This window comes from Anneissia japonica, unplaced genomic scaffold (assembly GCF_011630105.1).
Source record: "Anneissia japonica isolate Jap-2015-1 unplaced genomic scaffold, ASM1163010v1 scaffold4646_len54946_cov226, whole genome shotgun sequence".
Taxonomy (NCBI): Eukaryota; Metazoa; Echinodermata; class Crinoidea; order Comatulida; family Comatulidae; genus Anneissia; species Anneissia japonica.
Genome location: NW_022684154.1, coordinates 4,406 through 27,987, shown reverse-complemented (window position 1 = coordinate 27,987; position 23,582 = coordinate 4,406). Strand labels below are relative to the sequence as shown.

Here is a 23,582-nt window from a genome sequence, read left to right as displayed (position 1 = left end):
CTAACTGTAATTGGCAATAAACTTCACACGCATGTTAAATTCCACATTAATCAGATTGGCAACGAGCTAGGCTAAAGTGTCAATTACTAGCAATAATAATAATAAAAATTCTACATTACTTACTTTCCTGATTTCAATTGGTAAAGCATTCCAGGTTGGAAGCAGCATATTGAAAAGCATGGTCGCATATAGTGGCTTTAGTATGACAACTAGGGCAGCTCTAGATTATGTCAGGACTTAGTGATAAGCAGACTTTGATATTTGGATTTTAATTCTAAACATTGCTGGACGGCAATGCAAGGCAGTAATAATAGTCTGATGTGACAACATTTGTGTTTGTTACAAATAAGTTGAGCAGATGAATTTTGCATATTATGTTGAAGTTGATTTAATTAAAATGTCTGGAAGGTCATATAAAAGGCGAATGCAATAGTCTAGGCTGCTAGAGCTAATGCGTGAACAAATTTTTCAGTACATTTTTGTATATTATTATTATTATTATTATTTTATTTAGCCATCATTTGAAAATGATATCTGGCCATCTCATAGGTGCAATGTCTATTCAATGTTGTGTCTTCTCACCCTATTTACATACCAAACTTTACCTATTTAAGTTAAGATTTAAGTTAAGATGTGTATATCGAGAGAGCAGCTTAGCTCAGTCGGCTAATCTGGTGGTAGCCACTGTGTGTGCGCTGAACCGTGGAGATCTCTAGGTCCCCGGTTCAATTCCCATCGCTGCCTCTCCTTGTGTTTCAGCTAGAGGGCTGAAATACAAGATACAGTAGCGCACCGTCTTTCGGATGAGATGTTTAAGCTGTTGGTCCCGTGTGCATTTATGGCCCATGTGCATGTTAAAGAATACACTCTTCGGAAAAGAGTAGGGGATTGTCTCCCGGTGTGTACTGTCCAATCACCACCAGAAGGACCCCACTGGAAATAAGTTTTCTTCTAGACTTTCGTGGGCTATCCTTGGTGTTTACACTGAATAAATCCAATCCAATCCATACATTTAATCAAATATTTTCAAAAGTGTCCGATATTATGTAAGAAGTATTAAAAAGGCAGAGCCACAAAATTTGGGGACATGAGATTTCATCTACATGAGCATCAATCCAAGAACCTAAATTACGATCAACAGGGACAGGGGTTATAATAGACTGTCCAATTTGAATAGAGGGAATGTTAACTTATATAGCTGTTGGCAAGTACCAATAATTCAAGATTATTTTAATATTAACCTATTGGTACGCATCCATGTGCGCTGATCATGAATACAACATTCCACTGCTGATGAAACCGTTAACTGATCATTTCCAAATTTAAAAAAAAAAAATTACTGAGGATACAATTATTTATTAGTTACTAAATGTGATTGTAATTGATTTGCAGCAACCTGCTCCACTTGTTTAGATATACAGTATACTGCAAATTACTCACATACTCAACCTTTAAATCAAGGCCATGTTTTTTCAGAAATGGAAAACCAGCGATGACAAACTCAACAAACAACAGACAAACTAAACAAACAACAGACAATCTCAACAGACAAAGGATACACTCAACAAATAAAAGACAAACTCAAAAAAATAATTTTTCCCATCCAACAAACTAAAACCAACCATTAGCAGACACCACCAGTGAGCAAGGAACAATTTCCCATCTAGACATTTGTCGTCCATCAACAGACAGACTTATCATAAAAATTTCATAGCCGCCACAGGCGAGTCAAGGACTGTTTGCCATTTGGACATTCTTGCCCAACAAACTTAAAAACTGGCCATCAACGAACTAGGTCAACAAAGAACAAACTCGCCAAAACATCGAATCACATTTTGTTACAGTCTCGAAACAGTGGTATAGAAGTATTACTACCACCATGCTCATAACGATCATTAATTGGTAAGTTTAATTTCATCACAACGGTATTTCTTAACAATGTAAGTCACAGTCACAACCTACTCTTTCAATGCCCTAAGTGTTGATGATTGTGAGGAAGGTATGTTGGAAAATGAACAGTTGAATGCACCAGCACGAGTTGGTATGAATCAAACATTTGATCTTCCTAAACTGAAAATTGATAATAAACGTGATGACACAACTTCTCGGCGATTCAATACTAAAATTAATTAAGACCAGGCTTATGTGAAACGGCAGTTAGGACATTGAGAGGTGCCAATGTTAAACAAGTTTGTGATACCATAAGTCAAATGGATCTCAGCAATGTGGAAAATGTTATACTACATGTTGGTACCAAAAATTGCAGTGAAGTGGATTTCCATTTGGATAGGCTAAAAGAGGATTATAAATACTCTCATGAATAACTTGTGCCTTAAAATGCAAGGACATATCTATATTTCAAGCATTTGTCCCTGTCTAGATGATGCGGAGATAAATAATTGGGTATTTCAAGCAAATAAGATGCTTCAATCAATCTACAGTGAATACTTCATAGACCACACATTCACTTCAGCGCAAGGGATCAAGGCTGTTAAGTTTACATCACATGGTCTCCATCTCAACAAATATGGAACATCAGCTTTAATAAACAGTATAAATGAAACCGTGCCTATACTGTACTTTCCCATTTAAGACAAAACAGAGGTTAGAGGGCCGACACTCATACTCTAATGTACACTGTCATTACTGTGGTGAAATTGGACACACGCATAGGGTCTGGTACTGGTACTGATACTTGTAGCCGTCTGATTTCAGACATTTGGCAGCCATTGACATTATGTTGGCTGTTGCCACTTGTGGGTTTTCTAAATGTTAATATTGGACTCATAAATAGCACACGGGACACAGACTATTGGTACTCGTGTTTATTGGATCACACGCCATGATCGAGAACCCCGGACGAGCGTTGCCAGGACATTACATATATTTCACTACATCTTTCCTCTTTTTTAAAGCTTTTTTGCTTTTACTTAAAGATTATATCATTAGTTATGTTTTCAGATGTATTGTATTCTATGCGAGTATATTAAATCTATACTAACGTTATTATTATGAATCTTGTTATATTATTCAGCTGTATGGTGTACCTTCATTAACTTTGAACTTTAAGTAACTCAACATATATAATTTTAAACTTGTATGAATTATAGATAATTAAGTATTAAATCACATAACATGTCATTCTTCTCTATAATTATTAGTGATTATATTCCATATGAAACTTTAACACTTTCATAATCATTTTCCTGCAAGAGTTCAGCATGGTTTACTGTTGTTATAAAGATATTTAGTCATATTGTCCATTGATTTATAGTGTTATATTATGGCATATAGTCTTAGTCAGATATTTTGGAGGTTTCACTGTTCTTCCCGTTCTGGTTTTCACGGGCGAGGTTTTCGTAGTAGGGTGGTCCACTTGTTGCTGATGTTGTGTTTCATGCACTTGTTGGTTTGGTGTTTGTGCTTTTGGCCATGGATGGATTACTGGGTCATCCAAGTCAGCAATGTCGTCATCACTGAAGTTGCTGTTGTCATGAGATACTTTCTTTAGATGTTTCCTATTTCTCCTCAGCTGTTTCCCATTCTTCAGTTTCACACAATATGATCTGTTGGGCAAGCACCTGATAATCTTGCCTTCCAAGTTCCATTGTTTGTCATGAAATCGGAATATCCTGACTTTATCTCCAACTTGAAGTGGCTTCAAGTCTCTAGCTGATTTGTTATACTGTAACTCTTGTCTTTCTTTCTTTCTCTTTATGTTTTCAAACACTCCTTTTTCTACCTTTGGTTTCAGGAGCTTTGAAGTGGTTGGTAACCGGTTCCTTGTACGTCTGCTCATCAACTTCTGTACAGGGCTACTGCCATCTTGATCCGGTGTGTTGCGGAGATCCAATATCGCCAAATAAGGATCCTTTTGATCCGCTTTTGCCTTTTTCAGTAGCCTTTTAGCTGTTCTAACTGCATTTTCAGCCTTGCCATTGCTCTGGGCATATCCTGGCGATGAGGTTTTATGTTGAAAATTCCATTTCTTGGAGAATTGGCTGAAAAGCTCACTGGTGAATTGTGTTCATTGTCTGATATAACACATTCAGGAATTCCATGTCTTGCAAACTGACTCTTCACTTTTCCTATGACTGTCTCTGACTGCAAATCCTTCAAGTAGTCAATTTCCCAGTAATTTGAAAAATAGTCTACAGTTATCAAATAATTTCGGTCATCTAGAAAAAATATATCCATTGCAACCTTAGACCATGGTCTCCTGGGAACTTCATGTGATTGGAGCGTCTCCTTTTGCTGTTGGTCCGAATTTTGTGTACATATTTCACATCTCCCTATATAGTCTTTGAGTTGTGTTGTTATACCTGGCCAGTAGACACTCTCTCGTGCTCTTCTGATACTTGCTTGTATCCCTTGGTGAGCAGCATGGATCTGCTCCATCATATTCTTCCGTGCTGCAGGTGGAATAAGCAGTCGCTCTCCTCTGTAGATCAGGCCGTCATGTGTAACTAACTCATCCCGCAAGTCAAAGTAGTTGTGAAGCTGCTTTGGGACCTCTTGTTTAACTTGAGGCCATCCCTTCAAGATTATTCTCTGCAAGTCTTGCATATCTGGATCACCTTGTATTAGTGTGGCAATACCCTTCAGTGTGCCATTTTCCAAATTTAATGATTCCATCATGTTCACAGCTCCCATGTCTGATTGATCATTAACAGTATCATCAGTTTCTGTTAAATAAGCTCTGCTCAGCGTGTCTGCTAAATACATACTCTTCCCAGGAGTATAACATATGCTATAGTCATACATTGCCATGCGCAGTAACATTCATTGTAGCCTCTTTGGAGCTTTATGTAAATACTTCTTTTGGATCATTTCTAAAGGCTTGTAATCACTCTGGATGTTCACATGTCTACCATATGTGTAGGTGTGAAATTTCTCTAAGCCAAACAATGCAGCTAAAAGCTCCTTCTCAATCTGAGCATATCGGGTTTCAGTGTCCGTCAGTGCTCTACTAGCATAAGCCAGTGGGTGTCCGTCCTGCAATATCGCTGCCCCTAAGCCGAATTCCGAAGCATCTGCTTGCAAAACTAGCTCTTTGGACGGATCAAAATACTGCAACACTGGGTGCTTAGTTACAGCCTTTTTTATCTGTTCCAGTGCCGCAGTATGTGTCTCTAACCAACACCAAGTTGTATCTTTCAATGTCAATTGACGTAGTGGAAAACACATGTCACTGAGACCAGGAAGAAACTAGCTTAAGTAGTTGACAAATCCCAGCAACCTCTGTACTTCTGCCACATTGGCTGGCACAGCCATGTCCATAACTGCTTTGATTTTGTCACTGTCTGGCTTTAGTCCCATATCTGAGATGGTGTGGCCCATGAATTTGACTTCTTTCAGACCCAACTTTAATTTCTTTTCATTAAGTTTAAGACCTTTATCACTGCATCTTCGCAATAGTCTTCTTTAATTATCATTGTGATCCCTGATTGCTTCTTGCATGGTATCACCTTTACCAAAAACCAATATATCATCGGCTACCGATCTGACACCTGGTAACTCTTCTAGAAGTTGGTTTTGTCGACGTTGGTACTCTTCCGGTGCGCTACTAATTCCAAACGGCATCCGTTTCCACCGGTATCGACCGAATGGCGTGTTAAATGTCGTTAAGAAAGAGCTTTCATCATCTAGACGTACGTGCCAAAATCCATTTTTCGCATCCAACACACTGAAAATGTGTGCTTTGTGCATGTCTGGTAAAATATCATCAATAGTCGGCATTGGATAATGACTCCGTTGTATGGCTTGGTTAAGATCCTTGGGATCAAGACATATTCTAAGTTTATTCCCTTTATCCACAAGAACTAAACTTGACACCCATGGAGTAGGATCTGTCACTTTAGTCACAATGTCTTCTTCTTGTAACTCATCTAATGTGACTTTTAGTCTGTTTTTCAAAGCCACCGGAGGGTGAACTACAGGTTTCACATTTTCATCTAAGTGAATTTTATATTCACCCTCGAAGCATCCCGTACCATTAAATGTATCTGGGAATTCGTTTTTTAAGTCTTCAAGAGTTAGTGGCTGAACTTGTGCTTCTGGTTGTTGCAGTGTCATCACATTTTCAGCTCGTATCTTTAGCAGTTGCATTCTTAGTGCTGTCTCTGATCCTATTATTGGTACACATTTCGGATCTTTTACCACTATGAACTCAATTTTATATTTCTTATTGTTCTTTGGGTTGTTCACCTTGAGCTTGGCCTTGCCTATAGTGGTCTCAAGATGCTGCCATCATACATTCTTAGCACCTTTTTAGTGTCTTCAAGGCAGTGCTTAATTTTGCTTATGATATGACTAGGTATTATGTTGCATGAGGCTCCCGTATCAATCTGAAATCGTGCTTCTCTTTGATAGTCTTCACTTCCTCCTAGAATCATTGTGGCTAGCAAAGTGCTTATCATTACCTAACTTATTAATTGGTATTTCAATAACCACGTTTAATTCCTCGTACTCGTCTGATGATCTTTGATCTTCATCTAATACATGATGCATTTGTCTCGTCTTACACACTACACTAGAGTGATTGTACCTTCCGCACTTTGTACCTTTCTTGCCATAAGCAGAACATACATGTCTACTTTTTGCATGTTTCTTTCCACAATATCTGCACTGTATGATTACCAGCTTATCTTGCTGAGGCTGTTTATACTGAGGCTGCTTATACTGAGACTTCTTGCAATATTTTTGTTTTGTTTTCTTTGATAGTGAACTTGTTCTTCACTTGTACCTGAGATTATCTTTAGTTGCTGACTTGTAGCTTCATTCACTCTCAGTGCTTCAATGGTTGTCTTGAGGTCGCACTCATCCTCCCTTCTGAATAACCGTGCTCTTGATGCAGTATCTTTACATCCTAAAACCAACCTGTCTCGGACCATCTCATCTTCTAGTGTTTCAAACTTGCAAGTGGCTGCCAAGTGACGCAGACGATCAACAAACTGCTCTATCGATTCCTCAGACTGCTGTGTTGCAGAATGGAATTGAAACCTTTCATATAATACATTGTGTTTTATCACAAATGCTTCGTCTAGTGCAGCTAATATTTGTTTTGGGTCAGCCATCTGCTCTGCTGAAAGTTTTAGCCCTTTCAGTACTTTTTTGCAATCTTGACCCATCAATGATTTCAGTGTTGCAACTTGGATGCTTGCATCTTTTTTATTTAGCTCTGTTGCAGTTGCATAATCTGTGTATGATTCAACAAAGTTTTTCCAATTACTTTCGGTAGGCCCTTTACAGTTCATGGGTGAAGGAGCTGGAATCAAGTATGAGGCCATCTCTCTATACTGTACTGTATTTTTTAAAAAATTTTTTAAAAATCCAAATACACACACTAGTACGTGCCAACCTACTTCCAGCTACTCAATCCACCAAAAATAGGCGACAACAGGAAGTATTAGCGTGCTCTAGGCGGATTTCTTCAAAATATAATACCGCTCCTATTGCTAGGCCTAGGCTCCGAGTCATGAAATCTGCTTCGCTAGGCGGTCCACGATGCGTTCAACTGCTCATCGGCCTAACGAGCGTAGAGGTGGTGAAATGTACTCACGGTTTCTTCTTATAACTCTGAAATGTTACACCTCTCACGGTCCTCACGTCGATCATGGGTGCTACAACACTTCTGACACCATGTTGCCACTTGTGGGTTTTCTAAATGTTAATATTGGACTCATAAATAGCACACAGGACACAGACTATCGGTACTCGTGTTTATTGGATCACACGCCATGATCGAGAACCCCGGACGAGCGTTGCCAGGACATTACATATATTTCACTACATTGGCATTAAAAGACTGCGTATTGTGATGAGGGACCTGTGTACAAACAATTACCAAGCACAAAAAATATGGAAAACTGAATGCTATTTACAAAATATTCTATTTAATGCTTATGGGTGAAACTTTCTTTGATAAATTGGCTTCTATCAAGTTGATTTTCATCTACGACACGTTGAAGAGTAGATTTGGTTTTCTTTCCTCTTGTTCCGCTGGTTATATATTGAAATGTGAGAATTTTACATGGATCATCATTTGGTCTTCTTATAACATGACTGATCCATTTTGATTGTTGGTCTTGATAGAAGGTCCTAAGTGGCATGATGTTTGTTATTTGATACAAATTTTTACAAAAATCCTATGCACCTCCAGTCATATTCATCTGTTGTTGATTGTTGGTCACTGTCTGTTTCAATGTTTCTGGGTGCTGGTGGATTAACTCGTTCAAAACCATTTCTAACCATTTGTCGAAGGAAGTTATTGTGTAGATTCTAGTTTTGATATTTCAGCTATTGTGGGTCACCATGCATGGCATCCATAAGTAAGACGGCTTCTTACAAGTCCATTGAGAAACTGGGTTCTAGTATGTAGATATATGTTGTTATTTAGAAATAACTTCCTATTTTGTGCAAACGCACCTTTTGCTGAGTTTATTCTGTACTGGAGTTCATGTTGACCAATGCTCATAGTGTTGCAACTGATCCATATACCAAGATACTTGAAAGATTTAACATTCATGATCCTAGTGTCATCAATCTTTAGGAAACTGTCGGGATATGTGCCTTCCTTGTCCTCAGACCAATTGTATATCATTGTGTTAGTTTTCTGCATAATAATAGAAAGACAGAAGTTAGTAAAGATTCTGTGTAGAATAGTAACCATCTGTTGTAGATTTTCGCTTGACCAGCTGCTCAATGCTAGATCATCTGCATATCCATATTCGGCGTCATTGCAGGTTCCATTAGAGGGTGTGCGTTTAGTTGCTTCACTTGGAATTCTGAATGTGATGCAAATGCTGGAATGTTTAGAAGATTTACATTGATGTTTGAAAACTTTTAGGGCATAATCTAGGTACAGGTTGAAGAGCATTGGACTTTCATTTCCTCCCTGGCGAACACCAGATGTTGCTGGAAATACTTCTTCAGGGTCTCCTGCTAGAAATGACTTGGTAAAGCTGTATAGTGATTCAAGAATGTTAAGTATGTTAGTAGCTTGACCTGGTGCTAATCTGTTCTTGATGCTTGCAAAAAGAAAGTTTCTATTGATGGGATCGTATGCTGCAGATAGATCAATGAAGCAGACATAGAGCTTTTTGTTGTTTCTATATGCTACTTCTTGTAGTTGTTTGAAGACATAAATTGCACCATTACAACCTTTTCCTTTCCTGTCGCCATGCTAAACCAGTAATCTGTTGGAGGTGCAACAGAAGTGGACACAAAGCTAAGCACTGTCAAGCTCAAGATGTTTGAAATTGAAATGTTGTAAGTAGAGACAGAGCAAAACACAGTAAAAAAAAAAAAAAAGTAAAAACACAGGAAAAAGAATGTAAACAACTCTATCAGTGCACACTAATGAAAATACTGATAATGTTGTGCCAAAGGTTAATAGGATTATAAATGCTTCTGATAATACTATACAGGAATCCTTTGATGCAAGCAATATAATAAATTCCAAGTTTGATTCTAATAGTAATAAGCTTAATATTTTCTATTGCAATATAAGAAGTGTTAAAAACATATGTGACATTAGTGCCAGATTTAGTTCCTCATTTTATGACATCATAGCTGCTGTATTTCAGAAACCTGGCTTGACGACTCCATATATGATAGTCAACCTTTTAATAATGATTATACAGTGTTCAGGAAAGAGAGGAAATCTCAAGGTGGTGAAGTATTAATCGCTTTAAGAACATCCTTACAACCTTCAGAGTGCCATGATCTTAACGATACTCTTGAATTGGTATGGGTAGAATGTTACACAGGTATTGGCAAGATTCTCATGATTGCTGTGTTTTACAGACCACCATCCTCAAATATTCAATATTTACAAAACTTATATGCCAACTTGGAAAAGGTATAGAGTAAAATGATTCACTATAGAATGGTATCACTTGTTGGCAATTTTAATATACATATTGATTGGAATAATATAGGTGTAGATAGTAATATTTCTAGTCAAGCAAGTGGTTTTGTTGATGCAATAATGTCAACAGGATTTGTTATTTAAATCAGCCATCATATATTACATAGGAATAGGAAAGAAAACTTTTTAGATTTAGTCAAATCCTCTTTTAATTGATAAATGCCACATAATTAATAATTTTGAATCATGTGATCATGAAGCAATTGAAATTTCTCTCAAAATATCAAATAAATGTACTAAAGACATAACTAAAACTGTATATGCTTTGTAGAAAGCCAATTTTGCAAAAATGAAAAATATTTTAAATGACTTTAATTGGGAAAATTATTTTCAATATAATGATGTTTTTAGGATTTGGGAAACTTTCAGAATATGTACCTATTAAGAAATGGAAAATATTACAGTCTTTCCCATGGATAACTCAAGAAATAAAAAAAGCTTTGACAAAGGAAAAGAAAATTATATAAAAAGGTTAAAATTTCAGGATCTGAGGACAAAGTTTAATTTAAGTTATGTAGCAAAGAATTGAAAAAGGTAATAACATTGCAGTCATCATGACTATGTTGTAAATATTTCTAATAAGGATTCAGATAGTATAAGCTTTAATGTGAATAACACAATGGTGACAAATGCTAAAGAGCTGGCAAATCTATTTAATAAACAGTTTGTAAACAACTTTTGCCTCGATAATGAGGAGCATAATGATTTGGATTCTACTACATTACATTATCCAAATAGTATGGTATTTGAACCTTTTGTAGTACCATACTTGCGCGAATAAGCGCCCCGTTTGAATAAGCGCCCCTCTCGAATAACCGCCCCTCATAACATGAAAATTTCCTTAATTGCCCCGTTTGAACAAGCGCCCCCTCATAAGATTTTCTTTTCAGCAAGTCAGTAATCCAATCAATCCTGGGACTGTGGTTGTTGGCATGATTTGAGCTGTAGAGTGGAAACTCATATTCTTCTTCAGTCAATATCAAAATAAGAATATTTCTCTTGGACAGATGAGAGCTCCGATCCCTGGACAGACAGTATATTTCCAACTTTAATCTTTTTACATACAGTATTTGTCTATGTCTAGTCCTACTCCTCTTTTTCTTTTTTCAACCTTAAGCACATTCTCATCTGAGTTTTCAAGAAAAATACAATGATCCTGTCATCCTGCTATCTCAATCGGCCGATGGCCAACAAGCTAACCACTACCCACCACTAATTGCGTCTGCTATTTTGCTGTTATGTAAATATTCACGCATTCTTGTTATGAGCCATGTTCTCTGGACGATTATCTTTTCTAACCACCATTCGTAATGTCCTTATATAATCTTTTTTTCATTCAAAAAGTGCCTCTTGAATTAAAATAATTTCCCATAAGAACCCATCGATTTTTATCTATTTCCATAAGCGCCCCCTCAATTTCCACTTTCTTTTCATAAGCTCCCTGTTTAAATAAGCGCCCTGTTTGAATAAGCGCCTCTCAGAAAGTGCAAAAAATATTTTAAGCGCCCGGGCGCTTATTCGCTCGAGTACGGTACCTGAAGTTTTCTATGCTCTGTCTCTACTAAACACATCAAAATCACCTGGACCAGATTGTTTACCTCCTTAAAACATGTAAGGAACAATTAGCAAATTTATTCAATTTATCAGTACAAAAAGGTATTTTGCCAAAACAATGGAAAGATTCAAATATTGTGCTTATCTACAAGAAAAATTGAAAGCCTAAAGGTGAATTGAAAAGTTATCGGCTAGTATTTAGAATACAATAATATACTTTCTGAAAATAAATTTTGAATTGAAAAGTTATCGGCTAGTATTTAGAATACAATAATATACTTTCTGAAAATAAATTTGGATTTAGACAAATGTATAGTACTAAACTGTTGCTGTTGAAGGTTTTTTATTTCATGTTTAATAACAGTAATATTATACAACCTAATAATAGAAATAAGTTCACTTAATTTTTTTATTGCATTAACTAGGTCTAATTTATTACATTGCATATTTTATTACTTAATTCACTCATAAAGAATCATAATTTCTGTTGTATTTCTTTAAGTATTAACTAGGCTATTTATTCATTAGGTTGTATTTATCCATATTTATTTTAATAGTAAATTTACCATAGAGTATCATCATTTCTGTTTGTTGTATTTCTTTTAAGTATCTAGTACATTAATAAATACAATCTGGTTAGGTTAAATTTAAGTACAGTAAATACAATCTAATAATACCTGTATTTATTTTTTACATATTTATGTATTAAGTATTATGGTGCATTTAATAACAGTAATAAAACCTAATAATAAAAATAAGTTCACTTATTTTTTTATTGCATTAATTTATTAGGTTGTATTATATTCGCTAATAGAGCATTATAATTTTTATTTATTTAAGTATTACACATTTAGTTAAATAAATACAACTTGGTTAAGTTGTATTTATTTAAATGCAATCTAAAAATTAGGCCTATTAGGCTGTATTTATTTAATTTAATGTACTGTACTATAGTATATGATATTTTAAGAGAGTTCAGAGGCTAAAAATTGTAAAAATATTGATGTAATCTTCCTTGATTTTTCTTCTGCATTTAATAAATTTCCACAAAAAAGATTAAGAAGCTTTATAAAATTGGTATTGATAGAAAAATTAATGCGTGGATTAGTGATTTTCTTTCAAATAGACGCCAAAGAGTTATATACGGAGGAGAAAATTTTGAGTGGGTATATCTTACATCAGGTGTGCCTCAAGGGTCAGTTTTAGGCCCACTGTTATTTTTAATTTATGTTAGCGACATTGTAAATAGTATTTCGTCCTCAATTTATCAATTTGCGGATGATCACACCTTATCACGCCCTATTTATAATATCAATGATTGTACCATACCATTTGATTGTACAATACCATCTCAAGGCCTATCCATGAAAGTGGTGACTGCATAAAACTTCAAAGCGATTTGGATAAGATTTTTGAATGGACAGTTGAAAATAAACTGCCATTAAATTCTTCTAAATGTGCAACCATTAGTTTAACTAGGTGTAAAAAAATTAATGCCTAGGATTATAACATTAACTCTCATAAGATAGAAAGAGTCAATGAATTCAAACTTCTTGGTGTGTATATTAATAATAAGTCAACATGTCATTCCCATTTAAATTATGTATGTAATAAGGCAAGCAAACTTCTCGGTTTTGTGTCAAGATGCAGTAAAACAATGTCTTGGTTAGCAATTTGATCGCAAGATATTGATTTGTGATTTTCTGTTTTTATTTTGAATATTCCTTGTTTTTACAAATTTAGTACCTTTCTTTTTTACAGTACTAAAATTCTGAGTAAATTTCAAATAAGGATTTTAAAATTTGGTTAAGTTTTTAATTTTGTTAATTAAGTTTATTTTAAATCAGTTTTACTTTGTTTATGTTTCTCTTTTGCTTTAATGTATATTTTGATGATGGAGCAAGGGCAGTTTACTGTTTGGGCCCGTGCCTATTCCTTGCTCCTGGCAAGATTGTACTCTTACTTTGCCAAATAAATATTATTATTAAAATATTATTATTATTATAGCCCTTCAAAAACATTTAGACACAATTAATCAATGGTCAGTTGCTTATAAACTACCTTTAAATCCATCTAAATTTGTAGTGATGCAATTGACAAGATTAAAGCATTTAAATTATTGGGACTACTCTATTGCAGGGGCGGATCCAGATATGTCCAAAAGGGTGGGGGGGGGGGCGAAATTTGGGCTGATCGAGACAACACCGAAATAGGAGGTCCGGGCCCCCCCTAAATCCGCCCCTGTATTGAGTCAGAAGTTATCCCTAAAGTTGATGAACAGGCCCGTAGGCAGGTGGGAGGGGGGTGCAGACGAAATTCCAAAAGGTCCACTTTTTAAAACCTATGATTTCACAAAATCGTTCCTAATTATCACAAAATGCTATAGCATGCATTGCATTATATATTTGCCAGCTTATCTAACCGTTGATTTTTAATAATGTGGTATGAAATTTGTTAGAAATTGATCGTCTCCGGTGATTGCAGATTGATCTATATAATATGAAGAATGTTATCTATAGGCCTGCAGATGTACAGGACATAATAACGTTATTTTTCAGGTCCCAAAAACACCTAAATTAATGAAAATTTAAATGAAATATTCATGAATTATGTTTGAGAAATCTATTATGTAAGACCCTCAAAATGTTATTTTGTCGCTTTTCTCACAAACCCCCTTTAAGACCTCTGCCCCTGGACCCCCAAATTAAAAAAAATAAATAAATAAATAAAAAAATTAAAAAAAAATAAAAAAATAAAAAATAGGTTTTAAAAAGTACACTTTTTAAAACCTATTATTTCACTAAAATCGTTCCAAATTATCGTGAAATGCTGTAGTATTATGCATTACATTTTTTTGCCCGCTCTTCTACCCGTTGATTTTTAATAATGTGCTACGAAATCTGTTGGAAACTATCAGCTCCAGTGATTGTAGGCCTACAGATGTAAAGGACATGAAAAATTACAGTTTCACAGTGGTGGATTCAAGGGGGAGAGCCCCCTAAAATTATAAAAGAAATTGAGAAAAAAGAAAAATCATAATTAAAAGTTTGTCCGAGAGTGCCATTTCCGACCACTTTGAGGTGCCATAATCATAAATTTTCTTGCCTCAGCCCCAACCATGGTGGGGCTGAGGTGGTATTGACCATCTGTCTTTGCAAGTTTCTCCTTTCACCCACCCTCTATTTCTCCTGCTTTACTGTTGGTCCCTAGACAATACTCAAAAAAATAAAAATTTAAATAGGATATTACAAATTACGGATTTTAGAAATCCATTAAAAAAGGCCCTCAAAATGCTAATTTGTAAGAGCTTTCAGAAGATTCGCCCCACCCTCGCGGGGATCCCTAGGCAGTCGCCCATCATAAGGTCCACTTCGGTTGCAAAATGCACCTCCCCATCGAAAATCCTGCCTACGGGCCTGATGAATTTAAATTTCTAGGTGTTTATGTAAATAGTAAACTAACATGCCATGCTCAAATTAGTTATACTGTATATGTTGTAAATCAAGCAAACTTCCCTTCTTGGCTTCATTACCAGGTGTAGCAGGAATAATGTCCTGGGTAGCTATGCTAAATTTATACAAAGCTTTGGTATTACCAGTTGTCATCTATTGTTGTTCAATGTGGGCACCAGTTTAAAAAAAAAATTGAAAGCATACAGAGAAAGGCAACAAGAATAATAATGTTTAGGAAAGAATATTCATGGGAGACATCTTATTGCTACAGGTTGAAAACTCTTAACATCCTGAGTATGGATGATTTGTTTAATCTACATAAACTTACATTAGGATTTAAGATTTTGAATGGTTTTTGTCCTCCTACATTTAATGAATATTTTAAAATTAGTGAAAGGTGTGAGGGTAGAATTTTGCATTCGAATGCAAAAAGAAATACATTTCTAAATTCTGTTTTTGTATATTTCCCTAGGCTATGGGAACAATTACCACCTGTAATTCAAAATTCTTCATCAATCTTATCTTTTAAATCTGCTCTAAGTACTATATTTCATTATATTAGTTGTACTTTAATTGTATTTTCTTTGTAAGTTTTAGTTTCCTGCTTTTAATATTGTTTTTGTTTTCAATTACAAAACTTGATTGGTGTACAGTTCTTTTATTTATAAGGTGGAGTGAGTGCAGTATCTGCTTGGGCTTGTGCCTATTCTCACTCCAGGCTATAATTGTTCTTGATGATTGCCAAATAAATATTGTTATTAATCATGACGTGCACATCATATTTGCAATAGGCATATTTTCCTGGTCAATTAATTTGGATGCAGTTTTATAAGGCGTTATTCCGGGTACCCGCTTTTCTGGTTATGCCATGGTCCAAGGTTTATCCTGCATAAAATATTATTATGTATTCAGTATAATGATATACTTGAAGTTCATTTGTCAATACTGCTCATTCTGTAGATAAACTAATGAGACATTACGGAACACGTTAAAATGCAATGTTAGGACAATATATTTAAATAACAATGGAAATATCCATTCATAAAATTTGAACAAAATGGAAAAGCATTGGCACTATTTACACCGTTTTAAAATATAATTTAGAATGGTTAAACAATATGAAAATTTTAAAGAGTAAATGACATTTAAAACAATTAAAAAAACGTTAAAATATCGGTACTCGGTACGGTATAGATATGTCAAGTACTAGTTTAGGATCGTGATATCATTAAATTACCACAAGTATGTTATCATAACAGATGCCCTGTCTACAAGGATGACTTTCAACCAGTTACAAACTCATAAATCAATTACATCCGCTTCGTAATAACACTAATGCGGTGCCAGCACATTTGGGGTTAAATAATAAAAATAACAACAATAACAATAATAATAATAATAATTGATAAGATTTGTAAAGTGCATATATCAACTGCAGTAGTGCTCAAGGCACACATCGTTGTTGTGCTGTCATATAAATTGTATATACAGTATATATACTGTCTCTTATACACATCTAGATGTGTATAAGAGACAGGTGCTACGAAATCTGTTGGAAACTATCAGCTCCAGTGATTGTAGGCCTACAGATGTAAAGGACATGAAAAATTACAGTTTCACAGTGGTGGATTCAAGGGGGAGAGCCCCTAAAATTATAAAAGAAATTGAGAAAAAAGAAAAATCATAATTAAAAGTTTGTCTGAGAGTGCCATCCAGCCACTTTGAGGTGCCATAATCATAAATGTTCTTACCTCAGCCCCAACCATGGTGGGGCTGAGGTGGTACTGACCATCTGTCTATGCAAGTTTCTCCCTTCACCCCACCCTCTATTTCTCCTGTTTTACTGTAGGTCCCTAGACAATACTGAAATAAATGAAAATTTGTAGACCAGGCCCAATTAGGCTATGCCGAGATGATTAGGCCAAGCCATCCAAGCTGTCACGGTAAAAGTGGCTGTCCTAAACAATTGTTGGCCGTCCAAAAGACTGCCGGACGGCTTGCTGGCTAAGCCTATGTTTCTTAGTCACACTTGTCCCAATTATAATGTCTCACTTGTTTCTCTTGAAAACCGTGGAATTGTTTTTGACATGGTATTTTTGTATAAGTCTTTGAATTCTGATTTTGATTGTCCTCTTGCTTCTTTGTTTAATCTAAATGTTCTTACTCGTACTCGCAGTAAGTTTTTGCTCCACGTTCCATGCGGTCGTGTTGATTGCACAAAACGGGGCATTTTTTTTTAGGTTACCCATGGACCAGGTCCATGGGTTACCCAATGAATTTAATAGTCTGCTTGTTACTTGTGATTTTGACCTCTTTTATGATAGTTTAAATGTTTTTACATATATAAACCTGATAATAAACCTGAATGAATTAATGAATCTAAATTATATAAATTAAATAATAAATGCACTTTTCCCTAATACAGTATAAAATGAAGCTGTTATCGGAATGAACTAAAGTATAATAATACATTATTATAATTATTATTAAGTATAATAATACATTATAATACATAAGTAACATTGTATGCTGGGTATAACCATGGTTTAACTAGAAAAGTGGATAATAATATAATACTGCAACCAAATTCATTGACCAGGAAGATATGCCTATTGCAAATATGATGTGCACATCATGATTAAACTTGCTAATTAATGATCGTTACGAGTATGGTGGTAAGAATCACTTCCATACCATGGTTTCGAGTAAGATAATGCGATTCGAATTAATAATGCAATGTTCTAATGTTGCTGCCTCCAACGTTCAAAAATAGTTAGTGTTTTTGTGAGTTTGTTCTTTGTTGGCCGATTTCGTTGATGGCCTTTTTTTTTTAGTTTGTTGGCGGGATTTTCCTAATGGCATTGCAAATTGTACTTGGCTCGCCAGTGCTGGCTGTGAAATTTGAATGATGATCAGTAGTAATTTGTTTTGGACAAGAATATTTAAATGGGAAATTGGTCTTTGCTTGCTGGTGATGCCTGCTAATGTTTGGTTGTAGTTTGTTGGATGGGAAAAATTATTTTTTTTTTTAGTTTGTCTTTTGATTATTGAGTTTGTCTTTTATTTGTTGACATTATACTTTGTTCGTTGAGATTGTCTTTTGTTTATTGAGTTTGTCTTTTGTTTATTGAGTTTGTCTTTTGTTTGTTGAGTTTCTCCTTTGTTTTTTGAGTTTGTCATTTTTATGTTGAGTTTATCCTTTGTTTGCTGAGTTTTCTACTTTGACCCTAATGGCTGCCCATATCTAAAGGGCAAAAAACTGACATGTACTGAGATAAATTGATAATTCAATTCGATTCAAAAATACATTTATTTTCTTCCATTTGCAGTCAAATAACAGAGATCATTAAAAACAATGGGTTTATGAAACAAAATCATAATATTGTAATAACTGGTAAGAGAACATCTAAGCCATCAAGAACAAGTTTGGTAGACATTGGGTCAAGGATACATGATGATTTATTCAAGCTTATTCTGAAAAAAAAAAAATTTAACATAAACTTACACAATTATGGATCAGAGACGAATATGCTATGTGCACTGTAAGTGTACTTATAATATTAAATTCAGTTTATGCTATAGACAGAATTTGCTAGAACAAACTCTTAAATAATCCTTGTTCAACCATTTTGACTGGTTTTGAAAATCCTATTCTATTACTATAGATAGGACTGATTGTATAGTTTTTACATCATTAATTTTTGCCTTTATTATTATTATTTTCTTTTTATTAAGATGAGATTAGATTTGTTTTATAAGGATACATTGTGAATCGAAGCCACCCTGGTAATTCTGGCACTACTCAATGTATTCTATCTTCACTGTATTTTTGTTTATATTTGTACTATTATATAATATACCTATTTTTACCTTGAAATTAAATTAAATAACAGATGGATGCTCAATGACAGCATAACACATAATTTTGTAACATAGAACTAACTTTTTTTTTCCAGATGAGGACATTTTCAACCCTTGTGAGAGTAATCCATGTGTTAATGGTGGAACATGTTTCTCTAAGGTAACAGAGGATTTCTCAGATTACTACTGTCATTGCCCAACAGGACTTGAGGGAAAAAATTGTGAAGATAAAGGTATGCAATAATTATAACTGTATTGTCAAAATTAATACAATGGAGCAAATTACTGTATTTAGTAATGATATTCTCTCATAATTCCCCCCACAACCCATCTGTCTCGCTGGTGTTTAAGGCACTGGCTACTCCCCTCTCTTAGGAGAATGAAGTTGCTTCACTTCCACTTTTTTTTTTTTCTTTTTTTTTTAATATATACTATATTTACCCTTTAATTGATTTTTTAAATATTATGTTTTTACATATTAATGAATTGGATTTTCTAAAAGTTGCAAAGGATTTAGCCCTTTTCCACGAACTGTAACATGTTTTTAATATGAATTTTTTTAAATAAAGTGAAATAATAATAAACAAGAGCGCTCAGTAGAGAGCATATCTCCTAATTTACTTCCACCTCACTTTGCTCGCTCACACACACACATCCACACCCACACACACACACACACATACCCACACACAAAAACTTGCATGACATAATATATCTCCTGGTAATAATATAATAGTTTTATTATGTTTATATGTGTGTTCATTTTTTTTTAATGAATTGAATGTAATTATAATATTGTGTTTGTGTATTCCATATTTTATATTAGATAGCTGCAACGGTTTCCGATGTGCAAACAACAAATGTGTTCAGTGTATGTTTACCTGCAACAGGATTGACAATTGTGGTGACAATAGTGACGAGGAAGCGTGCATTGGAAGTTCATCAAAATGCAATCCTTAAAACAACTAACTTAATAAATTGGTGTCGATATCAACATGCTTCATACAAGTTGAGATACAAGAAATATAGGCACAAAATATTTTTTATGATTGTGTTATACAAATTTATTTTGTATTAGATTTACGTAGACCTATTAGCATGATGATATTTGTGTTACATTCATAATTCCAAAGTTTGTATTTGATGTTTAAAATCATATAAACATTATGCAAGATACCTGGTAGGTATTATAGACGTGAATAAGTATTTTTTTATGTAACTAATATGCCTTTTTTTGTTTTGCTTATTCAAATTAACTTTGTTGGGATTGAATGATGTTGTTCTGCTTGTATATATATATATATATATTCATACATTACTTAAATACACAGCTTTTTTTATTTCATCCAAATTCAGCTCACAACATAGAATTGTGATTTCAATTTCAACTCTACTGTCTAACCTATAAAGTTCTTCACAATCTTGCTCCATGAACTCTTTGTCAGTACATTAAAAAGATTGTTGCCAATGGCTGTATGACTAGAAGGAAAATAAAGGTGATCTTCACATTCCTATGCCTAATCTTGAAATATTGATTGATTGATTGACTTTATTTCAGAATCGAATCCATAATAATATAAACAGATTTGAAGGAATGAAAAGCAGTAAACAATGATAAACGTGAGAAGTGAGGCACACTTCACAATAACTCAATTAACCATTGCCATTTGGCAAAAAGGTTAGAATAGCAATACACCTCACAAGATCATTTTGCAAGTTTTCAACCCTACGCATAAATCTATGTACACTTTTTCGGATATATTCCGCGTAAAAAGAAGGAATTCTCCGAGATGCAAACGTAAAAGCAGTATCTGGGCATGTGTTTCACCATTCTTAATGAGTTCTTATATAGCAAATCTCAAGATATTTTATCGTTTTAACAGTATAGTTACATCATAATGTGCTACAGTACATAGTAGTACAAAATTATTAAAATAAGTTACACTTAACCACATGACAACATTTATTGAAGCGTTTAGCTAAAGTATTATTCAGCGGCGTAGCTAGGTGCGAAAGGGCCCCAGTGCGGCAAGATTAATTGCCTTGCCCTACATCGTAACAGTTGCTTCTTTACCCCTGCTCATAATGGCCTAGTTTATGAATAATTACTAATGATATCAGATTTGTATGAGGGGCATATTAAGTCTCAGCAGCTGTTCTAAACTAATTGGTTGCACGTAAAATTCAATAATTGCAGTGGCGGATCAGGGAATTCGAAATATAGTGGGCCAGGGAGGGATGTTCACTGGCGGGGGATGAAGACCTGCCCCACCATAGTTGGGGCTGGAGTAAGAACTTTTGTGATTATAACACCTCTAGATGGCCGGAAATGGCACTCTCAGACATATTATGATGAATATAATTTCTTTTTTCCCCATATTTTTTTAATAGTTTAAAAAAATTAGGTGATCGGTCTGACTGAGCCCCTTGAATACACCACTGAATTGAAATCAACCCTGCTGGCCGTTTTTTCCTTCAAAATTAAGTTGGAAATTATTTTTAATTATTGTGAATGGCTCCTAATAGCCCGGGGCCCCAGTGCTTTGCACTGCCCGTAGCTACGTCACTGAGTATTATCCCTTACACAAAGAGCTCTATAATACTGGTGTCTGATATCCAGGAATCATGAAGTTCACTATCAGCAGCTTAATATTGCCCATGACATTACCGATCTTGGATGGGGAAATAGATTTTGTTCAAATAATGCTCACAAATTTCTACTAATTTCTGTAGACCTACGGTCTGTTGCACTCATATTTACTATTTGGAGTAATGGTGGATGAGCTTTTAGTCAAGATTTAACAAGATAAAATAACAACACATGTAACTGCTTCAACTGTTTATTATAAAGTGTCAAGAAAAAAACGGAAATGACATAAGCTGACCTATTTACAAACTCTTGGTGGCGGCAATGTATGACACATTGGAACATGCGATATTATTAACTATAGAGGTCGCTACGTGATGGTGAAGTTTATAATTTAACACTCCCTCTTAAACTTTACATACATTGCAGTGGAAAAACTTTTGAACAATTTTCACACTTCATCACTAAAATAGATTACATAGCAAAGCTGTTTTATGTTTAGAACAAATACTGTAAAGAAATAATTAAAAAAAAAAATCTTAATACAAAAAAAAAAAGCAAAAATAAAATTAATAAATAAATATGACATTGACTCTCAACACAGTAAGAGTTTGTCAATTCTGTTTCTACTGAAAGGTTTAGTGAATACATCAGCTGTATTAATTTCTGTTGGAATATATTCCACAACGATATTTCCTATTTCAACTTCTGATCTTACGAAGTGGAACTTTATGTCAATATGCTTTGAACGTTGGTTACTCACATTATTTTTGGCAAGACAAATGGCACTCTGGTTATCAACATAGACTTTTACAGACTTTGTTTGAAAACACATCATATCAGAAAACAGTTGTTTGAGAAATAAGGCCTCCTGTGAGGCTAGACACAAAGCGATATATTCTGCTTCACATGTTGATAGTGCCACAACTGGTTGCTTTTTACTCTTCCATGAGATAAGTGAAGACTGATGATTCAGCTTGAATCCGTAACCACTAATGCTACGCCTGTCTTGAGCAATTCCCCAGTCAGAATCACTATATCCGACGAGGTCCAAATTGTCAGTTTTGACAAACTTTAATGCCCTGTACTGAGTACCTTTAAGGTAACGAAGTGTTTGTTTGGCAATGTTAAAGTGAGATTTCATGGGCTTAGACAGGTGTTGCGATAGCTTGGTTACGACAAAGCATAGATCAGGTCTTGTACAAACCATAAGATAGATTAAACTACCTATAATTTCTCTATAGAGAGACACATTGTCAAAACTTCGTCATTTTCAACATGCTTATTCATACCAATTTCACAAGGTATTGACTTGGCTTTACAGTTAGACATGTTAAACTTCTTCAGTATCTTTTCAATGTATTTACTTTGACACATTTCAATACTACCTTCGGCACACTTGAATTCAATTGCTAGAAACCATGTTAAGACACCCATATCTTTCATTTTGAACTTATTGTGCAATAGCTGTTTTACATCATTCAACAACTGATCATTACTTGCTGCGATAATGATATCGTCGACCCAGATAACCAAGATACACTTTTCATTATCATTTGATTTGACATACACACATGGGTCCGACTTTGACTGTGTAAAACTGTTTTGAGATAAGTAACTATGAATTACAGAATTCCAGTTCCTACCGCTTTGCGTAAGTCCATATAATGACTTTTGCAGTTTACAAACAAACTTTTCACCTCTATCATTACACTTTTCAAAACCTTCTGGCTGTTCTAGGTAAAGTTCACAATCAATGGGGGCGTTTAGATATGCGGTTTTCACATCCATCTGATGGACAATTAGATTTTCTTGCGCAGCAACCTGAGCAAGCATTCGAATGGAGGTAACATTTGCAGTGGGGGAAAAAGTCTCTTTGTAATCCACATTTTGCACTTGTGAATAGCCCTTTGCTACAAATCTAGCTTTGTACTTTTGCTCCCCGTTTGAGTCTAGTTTAATGGCATAAACCCACCTACCACCTACTAAGGCCCTATCAGCAGGTTTATCTGTCAACACAAATGTATCATTCTCCAACAAAGAATCGTACTCATCTTTCATAGCCTTTTCCCATTCTTTACTTTCTGGGGATGACATAGCATCACTATAATTTGTTGGCACATATGACAAGCTATAGCAATAATCAATGGTGTAGTTTACACTGTCATTAACACTAGAGTTCAGTTCTGTATTATCC

General features: G+C 34.9%; 2 protein-coding genes across 2 annotated transcripts; both read right to left on the bottom strand.

The window, feature by feature from the left end:
- Window positions 1-3,894: 3,894 nt before the first annotated feature.
- LOC117104209 (uncharacterized protein K02A2.6-like) lies at window positions 3,895-4,725 on the bottom strand. Its single transcript, XM_033244916.1, has one exon. The coding sequence runs from the start codon at window positions 4,723-4,725 to the stop codon at window positions 3,895-3,897; it is 831 nt and encodes a 276-aa protein (XP_033100807.1).
- Window positions 4,726-21,980: 17,255 nt separating this feature from the next.
- Window positions 21,981-22,595, bottom strand: LOC117104193 (secreted RxLR effector protein 161-like). Its single transcript, XM_033244899.1, has one exon. The coding sequence runs from the start codon at window positions 22,593-22,595 to the stop codon at window positions 21,981-21,983; it is 615 nt and encodes a 204-aa protein (XP_033100790.1).
- Between the last annotated feature and the right edge of the window lie 987 nt (window positions 22,596-23,582).

Excerpts from the sequence above, each read along its gene's own strand:
- LOC117104193 (XM_033244899.1), bottom strand. The coding sequence starts at position 22,595 with ATGGTTTGTACAAGACCTGATCTATGCTTTGTCGTAACCAAGCTATCG.
- LOC117104209 (XM_033244916.1), bottom strand. The coding sequence starts at position 4,725 with ATGTATTTAGCAGACACGCTGAGCAGAGCTTATTTAACAGAAACTGAT.